The sequence below is a fragment of the Neolamprologus multifasciatus genome, chromosome 4 (genome assembly GCF_963576455.1).
Source record: "Neolamprologus multifasciatus chromosome 4, fNeoMul1.2, whole genome shotgun sequence".
Taxonomy (NCBI): Eukaryota; Metazoa; Chordata; class Actinopteri; order Cichliformes; family Cichlidae; genus Neolamprologus; species Neolamprologus multifasciatus.
In genome coordinates this window covers 10,887,295-10,908,773 of record NC_140442.1, presented here as the reverse complement: position 1 = coordinate 10,908,773, position 21,479 = coordinate 10,887,295, and the positions used below count along the sequence as shown (strand labels likewise).

The 21,479-nt window shown below is 43.2% G+C and overlaps 2 protein-coding genes across 3 annotated transcripts in view; one reads left to right on the top strand and one right to left on the bottom strand.

Moving 5' to 3' along the window:
* pde4a (phosphodiesterase 4A, cAMP-specific) overlaps positions 1–21,479 on the top strand; it is a 52,455-nt gene extending 30,976 nt beyond the window's left edge. For both annotated transcript variants that reach the window (XM_085156230.1, XM_085156231.1), the window contains exons 2-15: positions 5,418–5,603; positions 6,025–6,061; positions 6,231–6,301; positions 7,089–7,138; positions 7,936–8,048; positions 12,908–13,001; positions 13,085–13,248; positions 13,583–13,681; positions 13,771–13,935; positions 14,060–14,159; positions 15,589–15,743; positions 15,865–15,987; positions 18,664–18,846; positions 19,082–21,479. In XM_085156230.1, coding sequence (XP_085012356.1) covers positions 5,418–5,603; positions 6,025–6,061; positions 6,231–6,301; positions 7,089–7,138; positions 7,936–8,048; positions 12,908–13,001; positions 13,085–13,248; positions 13,583–13,681; positions 13,771–13,935; positions 14,060–14,159; positions 15,589–15,743; positions 15,865–15,987; positions 18,664–18,846; positions 19,082–19,585 — 2,044 coding nt within the window. In that variant the 3' untranslated portion in view covers positions 19,586–21,479. The remainder of the gene's footprint in view (positions 1–5,417; positions 5,604–6,024; positions 6,062–6,230; positions 6,302–7,088; positions 7,139–7,935; positions 8,049–12,907; positions 13,002–13,084; positions 13,249–13,582; positions 13,682–13,770; positions 13,936–14,059; positions 14,160–15,588; positions 15,744–15,864; positions 15,988–18,663; positions 18,847–19,081) is intronic.
* Positions 1,116–5,270, bottom strand: LOC146519846 (uncharacterized). The gene has a single exon (XM_085156255.1). It carries the CDS (start codon positions 4,274–4,276, stop codon positions 3,314–3,316), a length of 963 nt encoding a protein of 320 aa, XP_085012381.1. The 5' UTR covers positions 4,277–5,270; the 3' UTR covers positions 1,116–3,313.

Genomic DNA, 21,479 nt, shown 5'->3' with positions numbered 1-21,479 from the left:
TTAGCAAGCAAGCAAGCAAGCAAGCAAGTTTATTTGTATAGCACAATTCAACAACAAGGTGATTCAAAGTGCTTTACAGAGACATTAGAAACAAAAACAAATAAAAAGCATGATTTAAAATTGATTAAAACAAGCAAATAAACTAACTAATTAACAAACAAACAAACAAACAAAACAGTATATAAAATCAAAACAGATAAAATCAGAACAGTAGATAAAATCAGTAATTAAAATGTGAGTTTTGAAATTTAAGCCTAAGTGTGGATTTGGTGCTTTATTCAAATGCAGCTGAGAACAGGTGAGTCTTCAACCTGGATTTAAATAAACTGAGTGTTTCAGCTGATCGGAGGCTTTCTGGGAGTTTGTTCCAGATATAAGGAGCATAAAAGCTGAATGCGGCTTCTCCGTGTCTGGTTCTGACTCTGGGAACTGATAAAAGACCGGATCCAGATGACCTGAGGGATCTGGAAGGTTCATACTGGGTCAGGAGGTCACTGATGTATTTTGGTCCTAAACCATTCAGAGCTTTATAGACCAGCATCAGAACTTTAAAGTCTATCCTCTGACGGACAGGCAGCCAGTGTAAAGACCTCAGAGCTGGACTGATGTGGTCCACTTTTTTGGTCTTAGTGAGGACTCGAGCAGCAGAGTTCTGAATGAGCTGTAGTTGTCTGACTGATTTTTTAGGTAGACCTGTAAAGATGCTGTTACAGTAATCAAGCCTACTAAAGATGAATGCATGGACTAGTTTTTCCAGGTCCTGTTGAGACATCAGATCTTTTATCCTTGATATATTCTTGAGGTGATAGTAAGCTGATTTTGTTATTGTCTTGATGTGTTTTTCTAAGTTTAGGTCTGCATCCATCACTACACCCAAATTTCTCGCCTGGTTTGTGGTTTTTAGGTGTATAGACTGAAGTTCTCTGGTGACCTGTAATCGTTTTTCTTTGGCGCCAAAGACTATTACCTCAGTTTTGTTTTTGTTTAGCTGGAGAAAATTGTGGCACAACCAGTCATTAATTTCCTCAATGCATTTACCAAGAGCCTGTACAGGGCCTCGGTCTCCTGGTGACATTGTGATATATATTTGTGTGTCATCTGCATAGCTATGGTAGTTTATTTTGTTGTTCTTTATAATCTGTGCCAGTGGGAGCATGTAAATGTTAAACAGAAGGGGTCCCAGGATGGAACCTTGGGGAACTCCACATGTGATACTTGTCTGCTCAGATGTGAAGTTACCTATTGATACAAAGTATTTCCTGTTTTCTAAGTATGTTTTGAACCAGTTTAGTACAGTTCCTGAAAGACCTGTCCAGTTCTCCAGTCGTTTGAGTAATATGTTGTGGTCAACTGTATCAAATGCTGCACTGAGATCCAGTAAAACTAAGACTGACATTTTTCCACTGTCTGTATTCAGACATATGTCATTAAACACTTTGGTCAGAGCGGTTTCAGTGCTGTGGTTCTGTCTAAAACCTGACTGGAAGGCATCATAGCAGTTATTCTGTTTTAAGAAGTAATTGAGCTGTTGAGAAACTGCTTTTTCAATGATCTTACTTAAAAATGGAAGATTTGAGATCAGCCTGTAGTTGTTCATTTGTGTCTTGTCAAGATTGTCCTTTTTTAGTACAGGTTTAATTACAGCCGTTTTTAGTGATTCTGGAAACACACCTGATAATAAAGAAAAATTGACGATCTGTAACAGGTCTGACTCTAAAGTCTTTGAGACCTTTTGAAAAAACTTGTTGGCAGGACATCTAAACAGCAAGAGGAGGAGTTCAGTTGACCTAAGATGTCCTCCAGGTCTTTGCTGTTAATCGGGTGAAACTGTTTCATGGTGTTTAAACAGTTTTTTCGGTGGACACAGTACATATTCTGGATCTGCTGTTGATGTACCAATTGCTTGTCTAATCTTTTGGATTTTTTCTGTGAAGAATTTGGCAAAGTCATTGCAGGCCATGGTCGAATGAAGTTCAGCTGCCACTGACACAGGAGGGTTTGTTAGCCTGTCAACTGTAGAAAATAAGACCCGAGCATTATGACTGTTTTTGGTGATGATGTCAGAGAAGTAGGACCTCCTTGCACTCCTCAGTTGTAAATTATAATTGTGAAGTTTCTCTTTATAGATGTCGTAATGAACCTGGAGGTTTGTTTTTCTCCATCTGCGCTCAGCTTTCCTACACTCTCTTTTTTCATTTTTCACTAGTGTGGAGTTTCTCCATGGAGACTTCTTCCTTCCAGAGATAACCTTCACCTTAATGGGAGCAATTGTATCCATTACATTTAACATTTTAGCATTGAAGCTATTGACGAGCTCATTGACTGAACCTCTGGACAGGTCAGGTGTTAATGGGAAGACCTGGTTAAATATCTCACTACTGTATTCAGTTATACACCGTTTTGTGATCACTGCTGTTGATATATTTGTGTGGGCTGAGATTTTACTTTCAAAGAAAACACAGTAATGATCAGACAGGCCCACATCAGACACAGTAACCTTTGAAATGCTCAGGCCCTTGGAGATCAGTAGGTCAAGAGTGTGTCCTCTATTATGTGTGGGCTCTGTTACATGCTGAGTCAGCCCAAAGTTGCCCAGAGTGTTACTCAGGTCTTTAGTCCCTTTGTCCTGAGGGTTGTCCACATGGATGTTAAAGTCCCCAACAATAATTACACAGTCGAAATCAACACAGATCACAGACAGCAGTTCACTGAGATCATTAAAAAAGTCTGTGCAGTATTTGGGAGGCCTGTAAACATTAAGAAACACAACTTTGGATGGGGCCTTCAGCTCTAAAGCCACATATTCAAAAGACTGAAAACTTCCAGGAGATAGCTGCTTACATTGAAATGATTCATTAAATAAGACAGCAACCCCTCCTCCTCTCCTGCTCACCCTGGCCTCACTGATAAAACTGTAGTTAGGAGGGGTCGTCTCGATGAGAACAGCTCCACTGTTACTTTGGTCCAACCAAGTTTCAGTTAAAAACATAAAATCAAGGCTGTGCTCAGTGATTAAATCATTAATTAAAAATGTTTTCCCAGCTAAAGATCTAACATTTAATAAAGCCAACTTAAGTGTTTTAGAGGCATTACTTGTCCCCTCGTGTTTGGGAGCAGTCTGTGGCACACAAGGTATGTTTACTATATTTAAAGATCTTTTAGAGTGCAGCTCTCTGTGTTTTGACCAGGCCACATGTCTCCTTCTGTCACCTAAAAGTACAGAAATTTTAAAACCTTCTAGTAAACAGGGTCCCAGCTTCTCCTGGGAAAAGTCACCACTGACATAATCCTCGCAGCCCGGACCCTCCACACATCACACATCAGACTGCGGAGACAGGGCATGAAGGTGGTAAGGAGGAACTAAGGGGGGCGAGGCTGGGCAATGTGACTTCGATTGCTCTGTTGAGGGCGGGGCTCGATGGCGAACCTTTGGCTGCTCTGGTGGGGGGTTTATGGGGGACAAAAAGGGATTGGGCCGGGGGGTAGATCTGAGCCCAGCATTGACCCGCTCCATCATCTCCTCAGTGAATTTCAGGTGTGGGGAGGAGGGAGAAAGGGAGGGGGGGGAGGGTGATGGCCTGTCATGGGTTTGGGGGACTGGGGAAGATCGTGGTCCCTGGTCCTGGTCGTTGGTGTTGTTGAGAGAGTTGGAGGCAAATAGGGACCCCTCTTCTTGCCTCAGATGTCTCTCCTTTCTGAGGCTCTTCCCGGGTGGGGGCAGATGGAGCTCCTCCTCAAGGTTTCTGCTGGGCTTTGTCTGTTCTTGGAGTACTGTTTGTTCCTTTTTATGAGATAACTCCTCGTTTATCTCAGCCTTGGCACCAAGCACAGATGGATGACGTATGGAATAAAACAAGTTGGAGGTGAACAGTTTCACCCCCGACTTGTTAAAATTAAATCCATTTGCTTTAAACAGATGCTTGCGTTCCCAAAAAATATTAAAGTTGTTGATAAAATGCACTGAGTGGTCGGTACATGTTGATATGAGCCATTTATTCAGTGCAAACAACCTGCTGAATCTCTCGTCTCCTCTTCTGACGGGCGGTACAGGTCCACTGATGAATACAGCTGCATTCAGAGAGTTTACAGTATTTAATAATCCAGTAAAGTCCCGCTTCAGAACCTCCGACTGTTGTTTGGACACATTGTTTGACCCTGTATGCAGAACAATGTTTGTCACAGTTGGATATTCATCTGCAATTTGAAGAATTCTCTCCTTCAGGTTGTTGACCATATCCTTAGGAAAGCAGAGGACTTTAGTGTTCTTACCGCACATCCTTTGTACATCCTTTACGGCAGAGTCACCCACAATCAGAGTTTCAGGCCTAGCCTTTAGCTTTCCCTGTGGCCTTTTGCTTTTCAATAGATTTTCAGACCTTACTTCGCTACTTTTAGATGGATGGTTGTCCGATATAGATCCAGGGTCCTTTGATAGTGGAGCAAATCTGTTCTGTAGTTTCACATTCAGGCAGTGTCTGAGCTGTGCACCCGTGCAGTGTCAGAGTGGAGCTTGTTAGCATTAGCTAAAAGTTAGCAATCCACCCCTTTGTCCACATAGAGTATGGGCACTTCAGGTTGTAAAAATTCCAACATAGCGGCAAAACGCTAACACAGAGGCATCAAAATTGGGCTTCACAAAACCATAGGTGAAGTTGTGGCACATGTGTCCATTTTTTTTTTCAAACCCATTTAAAAAGTATTTAGGATTTTTTTCCTGGCTTTCACTCTTCTTCTTCTTCTTCCCTGCCTTTGTTGGCACATTTCTACTTATTGCAACATATTATCAGATCAGTGGATATAGCTCATTCCATTGTTAGGATAGAGTATTGCCTCACCCGCATTTTCTCATGTGCATCCTTATGTGTGTTGCACAACAATCAAGAAAAGGGGGGCAGAAAAAGTCATAGAAAAACTTCTTCCCAGCAGTGCTACATGTCTAAAGTCCACAGGGGGACTTCAGTTTGAGTGTCCTTAATCGACCAGTAGTTTGTTTTAACCTCAGATCTGTAGCAAAATCAACATTCTCAATCAGTCATGCCTCCAGATAGAGAGAAAGCTTTGGCCCGGAGAGAATGTGCGGTTGATGTGGCTCGTTTTCCTCACTTAAACACAATGCTCTCTGAGAAGTGACATGTCAGTAAAGTGTAACTCTTGGAGAAACCCTGTGGCAGCCTGCCAATCCAGCTGAACCACAGAGTTACAGCTGCATGAATTCATGCCGCAAAGTGTCACATCGCTTTCTTCAACTTTCACTCCAAAAAAGAGAGAGAAACACTGCAAGAGACTGAGCTGGGCATTCAGGGTTATCTCGATAATGTTTATCCACACTGTGAAATAAGAAAGGCGGCAACAGAAACCTGCAAAAATGGAACTCATCTAAAACCCTTGTACTCTCTCTTTTCTCTCTCACTCTGCAGCTTTGATTCAGAAAATGGTCCCTCGCCAGGCCGCAGTCCCATGGATTCGCAGGCGAGTCCTGGGTTGGTGCTCCACCCCTCTTTTCCCCAGAGTCAGCGCAGGGAATCCTTCCTTTACCGCTCAGACTCAGACTACGACACGTCCCCCAAAACCATGTCACGCAACTCCTCCATCAACAGTGAGGGGTAAGCACGAAGCCATCGCTTGGATCCATCATGTTGAGGACAGGATGGAAACATGTTTTTTTAAACCCACAGTGTCCACTCACACACATCACAGTAACTACACATTATCCCAATCAACACAGCATTGGGAATGGGATTGTAATTATCCATCCATTATGCTAATGAAATCATGATGAATCCTCATAATATTGACTGTTGTGCTCTGTTTCCTGGTCTGTTTTTCAGTAAGCTTAAAAAACCTCAAACCTTTCATGTGTTTCAGGGATTTTTTTTTTCCTGTTTAGATCCACACAGGTCTTTGTAAACATCCAGCTCAGAGATACAGCCTCTCATATAAACACAAACACAGAGCACCGCAGCAGCCACAACCACTCATATTCTTCTCATTCTCTGCTTTTTGTTTTCACCTTTGGTCCTGCAGGCATACAGAAGACATGATCGTCACCCCTTTCGCTCAGGTACGTATTCCCTGTGCACCTCATCCGACATGTTTAATTGCTGTAAATGGCTCAAAAAGGCGGCTAATTAGTGCAGTGAACTTGTCCTCCTACCCCCCCACCTCCTTGCTTCCTCCCTTCCTCTTTCCTCCTCCTTCTTTCCCTCCCACGCTGTCCATCCATCCCCCAGGTGTTGGCCAGCCTACGAACTGTAAGAAGCAACTTCACCATCCTCGCCAATGTCACAACACCCACTAACAAGTCAGTATCATGCTGTCAAACACCCCTTCCCCCCCCCACTTAACTTGTCACGACTGCCTGCTTTGTTTGCAGTGTGTGTACGCAAATGTCTCGGTTTCCTTGATCCCATGGGGAAACACTTTAGTCATCATGATTAACCAGTTTATGATGACCAGACAATGCTCAAGGAATATGTGATATGCATTATTTGGCATATTTCCAACAAGCTTTAGCTGAAGACTGAGTGCAGAGAGCTCAGTGCCTCAGGTGTATGTCCCTGACTCTGTGCCCAGACGATGGAGACGGTCAATAACACTAAAATTATTCTCCCTTGTAATGCAGTAGACAGAAGGAGCTCGAGCTGGCAGGCTTTGAGTTCCACGTCAATATGATATATAAAGCAATGCGCCACTGAATTATCAGCATCTATAATTACACGGCGGTGTACCCTCGCTGTACGATTACAAAAACCACAAAAGCCTTTTGAGAAGAAAGCCGAACTCAGGCTTTGTCTTTAGTCATTTTTAGACGCTTTCATTTTTGAAGTGAAACAAGAGACTTTGTGTGCACTATTAAAACAAGCACCTTGCCGTGTTATTCAGTACCAGATGAAATGTTAATATTCACTCCTCCGCTTGTCTAGTGTTTGTGGGCATATAGACGAAAAAACATCAATACAAATTCTTATATCTCCTGTCTGAGCCCTTTTTTAAAAACCACATATTGCCATGTTGCATGAGTGTTGAACCCCAGCAGGGGGCAGCAGAGGGCAGTTCTCAGACTGATGTAATGTTGTCTTTGTCCACAGGAGGTCACCAGTAACAAGCCAACCCACTGTTCCCCAAGCTACACTCTCTGGTATGTTGTTAGCTAATTAAAACTCTGTCCAGCGAGTTTCCTTTAAGGACACGCCAAGGCTCCCACTCTCCCCTAATGACCGCAGAACATCACATAATATTATGTGGCTATTACTGAGGAAATGTTTAATCAACTGCACTGCGCAGACTTTAGGAAATTGGGTGGATCTTAATTATAAGGCTTAAGCTATTATGGCTATATGGGTTAATAAAATGTTGAATTTAATCACTTCTTGCATGCAGATGTACAAAGTGCATGTAAGAATAGCTTTCATTTAACTGAAACTTTTAGTTTTTATAGGATTCTTTGAGAAAATGTGGAGCCAGGAGCTTGCAAGACCGCCATTGCCTTTCTTTCAAAGTTATTATACAGACGTGGGTTGTGAAATAGATATGAAAAATAAGTGTTCAACAGATACTATTTTTGCAGTTTTTATTTTATTAATAAAACTGGTATTTTCTCTTTTTGTATTAAAAAGCTTAATCCTGATTTAAAATGTCAGAATGATACATGACATTATCAGCACAGTGATGTTGCTTCACTAGACTATTTTTCACTAATCTCAGCTTTTTAGGTTAATTATGATTCAGTACTGTGCAGTGCATGTCATCTTTGAGCCAAGGTGGAAGACAGAAAGTGTGATCACTAGAATGTGACCCAGATCTCCATAAATGGAGCATAATCTTAGCTCATCAGTGCCTTTATGTGACTTTTTTTGCTCTCTTTTTTTTTTGTTGCTCTTTTCACACTTCCTGCCAATTTATACTTTGACTATGTGTGGTGTGTGCCCCTGCCAGAAGAGACATACCAGCAGATGGCTCGGGAAACTCTGGAGGAGCTGGACTGGTGTCTGGACCAGCTGGAAACCATTCAGACCCACCGCTCAGTCAGCGAGATGGCCTCCAATAAGGTGGGCACCTGTTCGCACACAAATATGTTCAGCTTCACCTTCACTGTTCGCCTGCCTCGGCGTAAGCGCCCTGCTGAGATAATGAGCAACATATAAACTGATCCACAAGGCTTTTCCAGCCTCCTCCAGTGCCTGTCACATGTGACCTTCACACATATTCACACAATATTGCTCAGCACATGACTCATCAGCTGGAGTATTCATGTGCTACTTAAAAAAAAGTGATCATTTGCAGTAATTCTGGGTTTATTTGCAGTCCTGTGGTATTCATAAATAACTGATGTGGAGTCCTGTGTTCAGCTAGTGCTTTCCTTTTTGGTTGGTATACTGAAAAGCTGGGGGGGGGGGGGAACAACTCTAGCGGTTGGTGTGGTTGTAAGCAGTATTGAATTTTGGTGCATTTTTGCGTTAGTATGTTTATATGTCATATGTGTGCACATGGGCAGGATTCTTACAGATGCATGCACTTTTGTTTGTGCGGGCACAGGAAGAGAGAGAGAGAGCGGTAGAGAAGGGTGGGATGTGACGGTTTGTGGGTGGGAAGGACAAGGGAAGGGGGTGGGGGGGTGGATAGGTCCTGATGCTGATGTCTCTGCTGTAACCTTGGTTGCTACCGAACAGCAGCAGGGTCTGCCCTTCCCTTTTTTGTCATTGGCTTCCCACTCTGACCACAAGCCATGTGGCTTAGGCAACAACCAATGAAGCACAGGCAATGCTCCTTTAATAGTGCTCTGTCTTAAAGAGACAGCATCCTGTGCCTTGTTGGTTTTATTCCAGAAATTCTTCCCATGCTTCACCTCTGTGTTAATAATTAGCAGCGTTCTTTGTGCTTGTAATCAGGCTTGTGATGAAAAGAGCGAGGGAGAAAAGAACACAGTGATGAATGAAGGGACATAATTTATGTGTCAGTGCACATACAATGTACAGAGAGAGAGATAGGAAGACTCTTGGTGAAAACGTAGTCTCTGTGAATATGTCGCGGCGTCTTAGAAGGTGCAAATAAGACATCCTCCACGCTGCCAACATGGAGGTGCACACATGAATATTCCCACACAGTCTCTCACTCACACTCACACCCTCACTCACACACATATTTCCGACAGACGTACATGCTGTCTTGTTGCACATGCGCTGTCGGCATCTGAACAGAGGCGAGCGCAGACACTCACACACATGCACGCGCCTGCAGCCACACTGCCTGATTAGCTTGCGAGAGCTGTCTACAGCATCCAGGGAAATGGCGCAAGAGGCAGAGCATTTGAGGAGAAGCGGCAGCCTAAAGCAGCGGGATTAGACCTCTGGCATTTTGGCCAGCTGATGCACGGATTGACTGGGAGCAGAGGACTGTGCTGCGGAGGTATCAGGAGGCAGCCGGACTGCCTCTGCTCTGACTGTGTGTTACTGGGATCGGTGTGAGACGGCACAGACGGGCTGATGCACCGGTAGGATTGGGCCGGGCCTCTGGATCCGTACTGTGGGGGAGGGGCAGCCGACGCAGAGAGGGAGACTGTTTTTCCAGACCACAGCTCTGGTTTGATTCTTCAACCTGACTGTCTGCTACAGGCCTGCCTGCATCCCATTCTGTCTCCCTCTCTTTCTCTCCATTCTTGCTGTTCTCTTGCTGTCATCAGTTGTTTGCCCGTTCTCCCTTCCCCGGTCCTCCTGTTATCCAGGCTCCCTTTGCATCCACTATTTGAAACCTCAGTCATCTTTCTGTCCTCCCGTCATCATCTCTCCATTGCCTTCACCTCCATCATCTAAATTTTTCATTAGTGTTTGTGAAGCAGCCCAGCTCTCGTGACATTGTTTTTTTTCTTCTTTACATTTCTCTTACATTGCCACTCATTTCCTCCATCCGCTGCTGTCTTTGCCCTTCAGACGGTCCATCGCTCCCCGTCTCCCGCCTCCCCTGCCTCCATCTTTACTCTTTCGGCTCCCATCCACCTTTACCCTGCAGTGACTATATATTTGGGTCAGCCTGCTCAGCAAATGGGATGAGATGTAGTCTCCACAGCAGCCGGATCCAGGGGGCTCCTGGTTTGCCCTCATCTTCGGACCACACTGAGGCTGGAGCCTGACTCAGGAGTGACTGGGTGGCCTGCTTTGGGGTATTGCATGTAGGCAAGGACAATCTGCACCAGCAGCCCCTGCCCTCACCCCCTTCCCCTGTTCCTTTGACCCCCTCTTGGGGCAGCCGTCACTCTGGAGTGTCCCGGCTTGACTGGCTGTGGCCTCTCCCCACACACCCTGACGACGCCCTCATGCCACTGGGGGACTCGCAGCACCTCTACCCCACTCCACTACCGAACCTCCTGCCGGTGCCATCGACCAAAACCCCCAGTCACCCTCAACATGGGTGTGGTGGAGGCCATTGACCCAGCGCCGTCCCCCTGCCCCTCGCCTGTACCAGGGGGCTACAGGCTGCCCCGCTCCTCCAGCTACAGTCCCTTGCAGGGGAGGGCAGGGGCAGAGCTGGACCTCGGTGCAGCTGCTGGAGGAGTTCTGGAGGGGGGTGGGACAGCAGCAGAGCGCAGGACACCCTTAGTGGACCTCTTCTGTGAGACCTGCTCCAAGCCCTGGCTCATCGGTTGGTGGGACCAGGTAGGGCTCGGGGAACTTGCAGAAAACAAACAAGGCCTGGCGGTGGCCATCTTGGATGGATGCTGTGAATTCTACAAGTGTTATGCATGCATTAACAACTCATCTGTTAGCTAGCCCTCATTATGTGTCTTTTTTAAAAATTCACCAGTTGTTGCGTCATCTTGTGAATATATTGAGCTTATAAGGGAAAATCTTAAAAGGTGCTACATTAGATTTGTTTTATGTGGACTCCATGTGGTGCTGGAAGACTTTCTGGGTCTGGCAGGGACTTTATTTCAAACAGTAAGTCAGAATGCTGGCCAGTATATTCCTGTAGATAATTTACATGAAACTACTCAGCAGGAACAGTGATAAGGGAGCAGAATTTATTAACTCTGCCCAGTGTTTTTACACTGCAGCAGAACTGTAAACAAAAAGACAATAATATCAGTCTCATTCTTCATCCCCCTATAACCTGTCTACATCTGTGTCCTGTGAGAGTACACCGAGCTGCTTATAATCTGAGAAATAGCCTTGGGACTTTATGAAGTAGTCCAGCAGTTTTTACTGCAGGTACGATGCAGTGACACATAATGGCCATTTCTATCCTTCACACCTGCGTCCCACATCCCTCTCTCTGGTGCTCTCCTGCTACCCCGAAGCTGGCCTCAATACAGACTAAAAGGAGGCAAGCATGCTGTCAGTGAAGGAGAAGCTTATTGTCTTGGTTCTGTGTAGATGCTTAATCCCCCTTTTGGTTATTTAACCCTCTGACTATGTAAATTTATACATATTCACAGGTTTTTATTAATAAATTAAATTTGTAGACTTGTATGTGATGGGATATCTCGACACTTAATAAAAAGAAAAGGAATTAGGATTATAGGATTTACTTGATTTCTCTGTATCACTGAGTACAGATCGTACAGGTTATACTTCCACGTGTTTTATTCATGATGGTTAGACAAGATATATGCCTGATATATACCTTACACATGCAGGTGTGTGAGCCCACAGTCATGTCTGAACAGTGTTTGCATGTTTGCTTCATTAGTCTGTATCAGAGGAAGAGTGTTGTTTGTCCTGGCACTCGGACTGGCACTGTAGAAGTGTTGGTTGGCAGCTATGACTCAGCGTTACAGCATTAGGGAAGGAAAGAACCAGAGAGAGCGGGAGAGAGGAGGAGGAGGTTTGGGCTGAGCCTGCTTGCCTAAGTGTGCCACTGGGCTTCACTGGCCTTCCTGGCTGCTGATGGCTGATTCTGCCTGATACCTCCTACAATTTATTGTTACAATTAGCTATTTGCCTGGCTTATTATTTAAGGGGTGACAGGCCAGGAAATGATGGGAAAATGGGAGATAACTATGGGGATAAGAGTGAGAGATGGGGGTGTTGCACAAAATGAAACGGAAGGAAAACAAAGAAGAGCTTGTGACAGAGAAGGATTTGGGAGCTCAAGGGAGGTAATGGAGAATGCTGTTTACCTCTAGGGGGAGGGAGGAGCAGTTTTAAGTAACAGAGAGCTGTAGCGAGGAGCAGAGGCAGAGGAGGAGAGGGTTGACCTTGGTAAAGGTCAGAGACACCTGCCTACTCCCTCAGATTGTCACCCAAGAAGCCACCGCTCTCACATCAAGCTGAAGGACTGACTGTGAGGAGGCAGTTGCCATGGCAACTGCTCGGGTTGCCATGGAGATTGTTATGTGTGAAAGATCAGTCAGTGGGACACAGACTGAGGGGTCTGTCCGATTTGCATTGTGCTTTCACATAACTTGTCTGACAGGGAACTGTTAAGTCTCCCAAATCATCGTGTGGAGCTATGACAATAAAACGTTACATAAACGCAGCGAGAAGATTCAGGAACAGTGTTCAGTCTGTCTGCATGGATAATGTACTCATTTAATCATATTTGTGTCTGTGGTTCACAGCTGACACTGTAGTTGTATGGGAAAGAATACATAAAAGAAACATGCCACATTACTGCAGCACATCCCTGGAAATCAAGCACACTGAGTCGGGGTATTGAACAGTCTGTTCTCATCTGAGAAAAGGAGGAGGCATGATTCATAATTGATTTTCTCACCCTTTAGCAAATGAGGGTGATAATTTATTTTTTCATATTTGAATCACAGGAATGTTTTGTTGTTATATATCAGTGCAAATGGAATCCAAATTACAGTGTTAATATATAGTTGGATATGTCAGTAACACATGTCTTATGCTTCTATGTTCTAACTACTGTTCAAGGCACTCACTTCTGTCAATGTCTGTTCTCCCCTCAGTTTAAAAGGATGTTGAACAGGGAGCTGTCCCATTTGTCAGAGATGAGTCGCTCAGGGAACCAAGTGTCAGAATACATCTCCACTACCTTTCTAGGTAAAGAAAACCTGCCGCCCACTTGTTGCCAACTTTTATAGCAGCTTCGCCCGCAGCTGATCTCTGACTTCTGCTCGTTGCAGATAAGCAGAATGAGGTGGAGATCCCGTCCCCCACCATAAGGGAGAGGGAGAAGCCCATGTGTCACATCAGTGGTGTGAAGAAGCTCACGCACAGCTCCAGCCTTTCCAACTCCGCCCTGCCTCGCTTCGGAGTGAAGACTGAACACGAGGATGCATTAGCCAGGGTAAACGGAAGTGAAACCTACTTTCTCAGCACATTGTATTTATTTATCTAATTCTAATTCTAAATTCCTGTTTGCATTCTGTAGTCTTCTGTGAGAACATGTAAAGAGAATTTCACTCCAAAACACTGACAGCAATCATCACATTATGTCTACACTGGACCGTAGTAGAGTTGTGTTAAAATAAACTTTTCTATTGTGATGAAGTATAACACCCAATGTATCATGTATCCATAAGACATGTTATATGTTTCACAAATACTGAAATCAATACTATCACTTAAAGAACTGGCAGCACTGACAGTTTGGTGACATGTGTGCTTCTCTTTGCTCTCAGGAGCTGAACGACTTGAACAAGTGGGGCCTTAATATCTTTCGTGTGGCAGAGTTCTCTAATAATCGACCCCTCAGCTGCATAATGTATGCCATCTTCCAGGTGAGAGGCCGGTCTTAATGGAATGTGCAGCAACTAATAGCATGTAGAATGACTGTGATCATGACTCCTGTGGACTGCGCCTATTGCAGGAAAGAGATCTACTGAAGACCTTTAGGATCCCTGTGGATACGTTTGTCACCTATGTGATGACCCTGGAGGACCACTACCATGCCAATGTGGCCTACCATAACAGCCTCCACGCTGCTGATGTCACTCAGTCTACTCATGTACTGCTGTCCACACCAGCTTTAGATGTAAGTATCTCTATTTATCTGCCAATGACAAGAAGTCCACACAGCTTCTAAAACGAAACAATAATGAAGAGCCAATCTGCAAACTATTTTTCAAAGTGCTCCCCTCTTTGTTTCTCTCTTACAGGCTGTATTCACTGATCTAGAGATACTAGCTGCATTATTTGCTGCCGCCATCCATGATGTGGACCATCCAGGAGTGTCAAACCAATTCCTCATAAACACCAGTGAGTCAAAATGAGATTAAACTTGTACACACATACACTACCAGTCAAAACTTTGGACACGTGACTATTTACATTGTAGATTCTCACTGAGGGAAACAAAAAAAACTCCCAACAGTGTCACCAGCAAAGCACACCTCCTCCTCAATGCTTCACGATGGGAACCATGCACGTAGAGACCATCCGTTCACCTTTTCTGCGTCACACAAAGACACAGCGGGTGGAACCAAAGATCTCAAATTTGGACCCATCAGACCAAAGCACAGATTTCCACTGTTCTAATGTCCATTCCTTGTGTTTCTTGGCCCAAACAAATATCTTCTGCTTGTTGCTTTTCCTTAGTAGTGGTTTCTTAGCAGCTTTTTGACCATAAAGGCCTGAATTCGCCTAGTCTCCTCTGAACAGTTGATGTAGAGAAGTGTCTGCTAATAGAACTCTGTGTGGCATTTATCTGGACTCTAATCTGGTCCTCATGGGTGCCAGTTTCATTGTAGTGCTTGATGGTTTTTGGGGACACATTCAAAGTTTTAGCAATTTTCCAGAGTGACTGACCTTCAGTTCTTAAAGTAATGGACTGTTGTTTCTCTTTCCTTAGTTGATTGGTTGTTGCCATAATATGAATTCTAAGTTGTCAAATAGGGCTGTCAACTGTGTACCAACCAGACTTCTGCCCAACACAACTGATGGTCCCAACCGCATAAAGAAGGGAAGAAATTCCACAAATGAATCAAATGAATGAGGGTTTGCAGCGCTGTCAACAAAGCAAAGGGTGGCTACTTTGAGGAATCTAAACTATAAGATAATATAAAAGTTATTTATCATTTTTTTCTTTGCTACAAAATAACGTATATCTTGCGTAATATATTTGATGTCTTTGGTTTGTATCTACAGTGTAGAAAGCAGTAAAAAATATAAGGTGTGTCCAAACTTTTGACTGGTAGTGTATCACACAGCAGGAGATGGTCTGGGTACAACATGTTCTCACTCACTCACATGCTTTCAAATACTCTAAAACCTGGGGTTCTGCAGCATGGTGGTGGACTGGTTAGGACTGTCCTCTGTCAGAAAGAAGTGGATAGGTTGGGAAATTCCTCTTTGGAACAGGAGGTGGTGAATTTGAAGTTGCCTGTCTGTTTTTATTAGCTCCACAATAGACAGGCCAAACCTCACTTTTCTCTCATAATCAGCTGTCATAAGCTCCAGCATCCCTTAATAAGTTCTGGAAACAGGTGCATAGATGGGAATACTCCAAAACTACATTGGGTTTAGGCATGAGTGCCAACTGGGTAGCTTAGGACACGGACACATGGAACTCATTGTCCTCTCATTTTGTTTTGTAAATGCAACAGTTTACACTTAAAAAATAGTAATTCTCAAAGGAGTTTTTGTTGTTCTTTTACTGATATTGATTGTTGCTTGATGCCTTCCTCAGACTCAGAGTTAGCCCTGATGTATAATGATGAGTCTGTGCTGGAGAACCATCACTTGGCTGTGGGTTTTAAGCTGCTTCATGAGGACAACTGTGACATCTTCCAGAACCTTACCAAGAGGCAAAGACAGAGCCTTAGGAAACTTGTTATTGACATGGTGAGTGTCAACATATTCATTATGAATTATAGCTACTTTTCTCACTTGTCGTCATGTGACCCTTTCTATTTTTTATTTGTCTCTTTTTCCTCTAATCTACTCATACCTACTTTGTTCTCAGGTTTTGGCAACAGACATGTCTAAACACATGAGTTTGCTGGCAGACCTCAAAACTATGGTGGAAACTAAGAAAGTGACAAGTTCTGGAGTGCTGATGCTTGACCACTACACTGATCGAATACAGGTAGGCTACAATTATTCAGTTAATTTAAAAGTACTTCCAATCAACAAACAATGAGAGGAATATTTACAAAAGATAGGAGTGTTATAAAAGATAATGAGACCGTGAACGTGGCTCAAATAAACACTGGCTTGGATAAGGTAGATGTAAGGAAAGTTAGTGTATGATCAACATGAAACATCAGTCATAGCAACATAGGAGCTGGGAAGAACAAGTATTTGGGGACCTCTGTTTTACACAGCTTGTAAATTATGTATAACCTGCATGTTTGCTGTTATTGTGGTATGTTGCTAGCTTAGGCACCACAATGTTTTTTAATGGTGGAGACAAGTTGGAAACACAATAAATATGAAGCTTGCATTTTGTTTTAAATAAACTAAACCCTTAGGGTGCATGTATAAGACAGGTGTAGCCACCACAAAGACGGCCATTAGTTTCTGGGCTTTAGTTTTCAAGGCTGGACTCCACGGCTGTTGCAGTCTTGTTATTTTGGCGCAGAAGGGAAGTATCTGAATGCAGTGGTTGAGTGTTAGGGCATCATGTAATGCTAGCATGCTTGGTTACCAAAGTGCATTGCACAGACGCAGATGTCAGCTAATCGGTACAAACAGCACTGAATGGACTCTTAAGTACAATAAACAACAAGCCATTTCAAGAAGCACCTAAAAGTGTTGACGCAGTTGAGACTTTTAGTTTGGTGACTTTCAAATGGCAGAAGCAAAGCCGCTTGCATTGTCCTTAACCTGTCAGTAAAAGCAGGCACGCCTCTGATTATGCAAGTTTTATATGTGAACGTTTTTTGGGTTTTTTTCTAAATTACCAAATCCTCACATTTATCATTATGAGAGAAATTTGTAACAGAGACCAAACTGGTTTTTGTTCCAAGCAGTAAACATGCCTATTTCTGCTCTCCTGTAAATCATTTTAACATGGGAGGCTGTGAGAACTGTCTGTTTTGAAGCCAGCCTTTCAAGTGGCAGTTTTTGGCATTTGAATGATTACTTCATCTTTCAGAGCTGTAAGCTGCTGTTTGGTTGAACAATATACTTCACACACCAAACTCCTGCAAGGTCTAAAATCCAGACTGATAGTTATGAAGACTCATTTAATGAAATGATGAGTTACAGTCATGTCCAGATCTACCTTTACTAATTTGTACATGAATCTGACCCACCTGGAAACGTAAACTGTGTATCTTGACCTGACTGTCCTACTGTTTTACCCATAAAAGTAAGAACCTGAGCTTTAATAAGTGTGGTGAATGGGACAGAATTGAAACATCCACAGTTATCTCAGCCAAGGTGATGGTGGTTGCTGACAGCTTCTAAAGCAGCTGATCAGCTGTCTTTGAACAAAGACGAAACAACGGTGTTGATTCGAAAAGTATTTGAATCCACGGAAGACTAGATTCTAACAACTTATTGTATTATTATATGTGTCAAGAGTTTTGGAAAGGACAGCTAATCTGGAATTTCTCACCACTGGAGAAACTAAGTGATTTGCACTGCTCCAGTCAGATGTCACAAAAGAACAGGTGACATTAACAGCGGGAGTTAAAGGAAGAGCTCAGGTGACATCTGGATTAAGCGATAACATCTTTACAACATTTTCATTGGGAGGTTAGATACAGAGGTTAATTAAATTCAGCTGCAAGCAGTGGAGGTTGTTTTCTGAGGATTTAAACATGAAGAACATTTTTGCTTAGTAGCTGTCAAGATCAATAAGGAGGAAAGAGCAGTTACTGAGACTTTGGAGAATTGTATCAACTTGTAGAGGAAAGGAAAGGAAAAGAGAATGAATGTGAAAAAGGTCATAAAAACATTGGGTTTGCACCACATTTTTCAGTTGCTTTGTCAATTTAAAATGCAAAATGTTAGACAACTTAAAGGGAAAAAGTAGACTATGGGCAAACAATCTTCGTGCTTATCAGATTTCAGGATAGTGTTAATCAATGCTACGGCCATTACTCAAAAAAGGTAATGTATTGCACATTACTTATAAACCTGAAGCTACAGTCGCACACACCAGTAGAAATCCCAACCCTAACAAGGACACGCATATAAAGAGCCCAAAAAGACTTTAAAGGAATCGTCACCGTAATTCAACTGCATAGGTTTAAATAGAGGCCAGCAAGGTTATTGCTTTTGTTACCTGTTGAAGTTAAGGCTCTGGCTGCAGGGCTGGGGTCAGCATACACTCAGCTATTATGTCATTCTGGGTTCTTGCCTAGCTTTGTGTTTGCATGATGTCTGCGCAGATGCTTGCAAAGGGCCGAAGCTGCATTAACAGTATAATGCAACTGTTTCTGTCATGGACGCAGTCTCCATTTCACTATCGCATTCTTGTCCATTTATGCAATAACAATAAAGGTAATGTCCGTATCGCTACACTTCAAAAGCCGTAGACCATGACACCAATTTGTACCTCCCTGCACATAAACTGAAAGTAGCTGATTGTGGTGCACAGAAAGAAAAAAGCTTCTTTGTTTGTTTGTTTGTTTTTTATTTGTAACACAAGTAACAACGTAATTTTAACTGTCATTTAATTATTGAATTTAGTAGTACTGCATTACTTAAAAAATGTCATGTGATTACAGTAACAAGTTTCATCCAACACTAGTATTTCTAGCTTTGTACGTTCACAATATAATGTGAGGTAAATGATTTTGTATATGTGTAGGTATTGAGGAACATGGTGCACTGTGCTGACCTGAGCAATCCCACAAAGCCTCTGGCTGTGTATCGACAATGGACGGAGAGAATCATGCAGGAATTCTTCAGGCAGGGAGACAAGGAGAGAGAGCGGGGGATGGAGATCAGTCCCATGTGCGATAAACACACTGCATCTGTGGAAAAAAGTCAGGTAAATGAGCAGCAGTGAAATACACACATGTATGAATATAACAGCACGCAACTGGATAACTGTTAATGCTGTAGGTGGAGTGATAACTACAGTGCGGAGAGTGATTTATCAGCTCTGATCGCAGCAGTCATCCTCCTACATTTTTAATGCTGATTTGCAGGCAGTGAAGAAACACCACTGTGCTAGCTTATGTCATGTCAGTCATTGCCTTTTTCTTTTTTTTTCCTTTACGTAGGTGGGCTTTATTGACTACATTGTCCACCCGCTGTGGGAGACATGGGGGGATCTTGTACACCCTGATGCCCAGGAAATCTTGGACACTCTGGAGGACAACAGAGACTGGTACCAGAGCACTATTCCCCAAAGCCCCTCACCACCTCCTGTGGACGACGACAAGGATCTAAACGTGTGCATAGACAAGTTTCAGTTTCAGCTCACTCTGGAAGAGAGTTTACAGCGGGAACAGGAAGACGAGGATGGCAAGCCCACGCCAAACCATGTGGCACAGGACTGCAGTCACGGGGAGGATGAGTGCAAAAAGGATGAAGAAGAAGACATAATGGCAGAGGAGGAAAATGAGGATATAATAGAAGAAGAAGATGAGGTGGCAATGGAAGAAGAGAACTTGGAGGAGGAGCTGAAATCTCAGTTGGGTGGGGGGCCTGACAAGGACAGACTTTCTGACACAAGTCCTGTAGAAGAAGAGGAGGATTCTTCTTCACAAGCTGATGATACATGAGTTTTGCTCCTGTATCTCCCTCCTCACTTGCACACATTATCTTGTTCATCCTTTCAATGGCCAAACCAAGAACAAATAAGACTGCAATGACAATACACACCTTTAAATATATTTTTCAAAAAGGGAATAAATACAAATTGCTTAAAGAGAAGTTAATTACACAGCAACTGTAGATTTGGAGTGGCGACCAGTCTTTCGACTGATTCCACAGTGAACTTTAGACTAAGAGGAATCTAGGAGAGCATTAATGTTGGGCGACTGAAGACAGCGTAGCACTCTGGGACTAGAATGCACACACATAAACACACATGAAGTAACACACAACTTATAGAAAGAAAAAAAAAACAGGAAATCCACCAATGCAATGTGTGTACGAGCATGCAGCAGTCATGCAGTAAAAGTGTGCTCCGCATATTCCCTGTCCTTTCTTTTTTCGGGAGGCAGAAACACACGCTGGACTGTATGTTTGTATGTGTGCATTTATTAGAGGGACACTGATAAGTAATGAATCTCTTTGGAAAAAGCCATCCCTTAATGGAGTATTAACTAGTGTTCAGTCAGTATTAGTAATTCATGTTCGTTAGAATCTCAATAGAAACTGTTCTCCTCAGAAAAGCTACACGTCAGAGTAACTTCTTTTTTTTTCCATTTCTGTCGGAAAGAAAAATAAGATAATCCCGTCGGAGTTGGAGGAGGTGAAGGAAAAACTACGGAAGGAAAGGAAGATGCTGCGACGAAGGGGCCATCGGGTCCCATATCCCCCTTTTTCCCTTTACGCGGAGAGTGCTACTGGTGCAAGATGGCTCTGTGCCTTTCTGAAACACCAGCTTCTTGAACGGAGCTGTCGTGAAGCAATGCATTGTGGGACAGGAGTGTCTGAATTTGTCATCATTTTTGATTGTCTCTTGTTGAAGATCTCTCTCTCTCTTTACTGTTCATGGTATCGTGGTGTGTATCTCACACGTACAGTTTCTGTGGTGATATGTTTTCAGCTGTAAGTCTTCCTTTGTTGCTCTTCTGGTAATATAATAACTCAGAACTCTAAATGCAGAGCAATCACTACCACCACCACAACCACCAGTGGACTCTTTCCAGCTTATGTTCTTTTCTTTTTTTAATTTTTAGAATATTTTTTTTTTAAACTTTCTGAGAATAAGCCATGTGATGCTTTGAAGCATACGTTTTGCCTATTTTATATTTGACAGTTGCCGAATACGTTGAAGGGACACGGGATTATTTCATCAGCAGAACAAATTTTTTTAAACGCCATCTCACGCCCACTTGCACTGCGTGGTCATGTCTCCTCATACACAACCAATCTCACCAAAGTAAAGGATGAGAAACTTCAGTGGGTGAAGTGATTCAAGGGAAGACAGATGAATAAGAAAATCAGGGAGGCAGAATGTCAGGGGAAAGAAGCGTGACGTGGCCAAATAGGAGGTCTAGCGGTCCCTAATCATCCTTGTTATGTTTGATGCTTTTTTGCCTTAATGTCAGATGCAGGATATATGCCTGCTAGTATGTAGATTTATAAGATATACAATAGATATCCTAGTATATTTATATCACGTCTGTATGCTTATTTCTGTGAGTATCAGTGGGTCTATACACAATGTATCCAGCATTGCATTTGGAGGGAAAAGGTAGACACTGCTGCTGACTAGCTGTTATGTTGTTGCTGTGCTTGGACCAACGTAAAGAATGTGTTGTTTTCTAATCACAACGACTATCTTATTATAGCTATCTGAAGGCATTGAGGGGAAATAAGAATTGAAAGGGGGAGTTGAGGTGTGTGTGTGTGTGTTTTTGGTAGGTTTAAGAGGAAGATGTTGTCACACTCATCGTCGCTCACTCACTGGCATTGCCGTATCTCGTTGAGCGGATGTTCAGGATT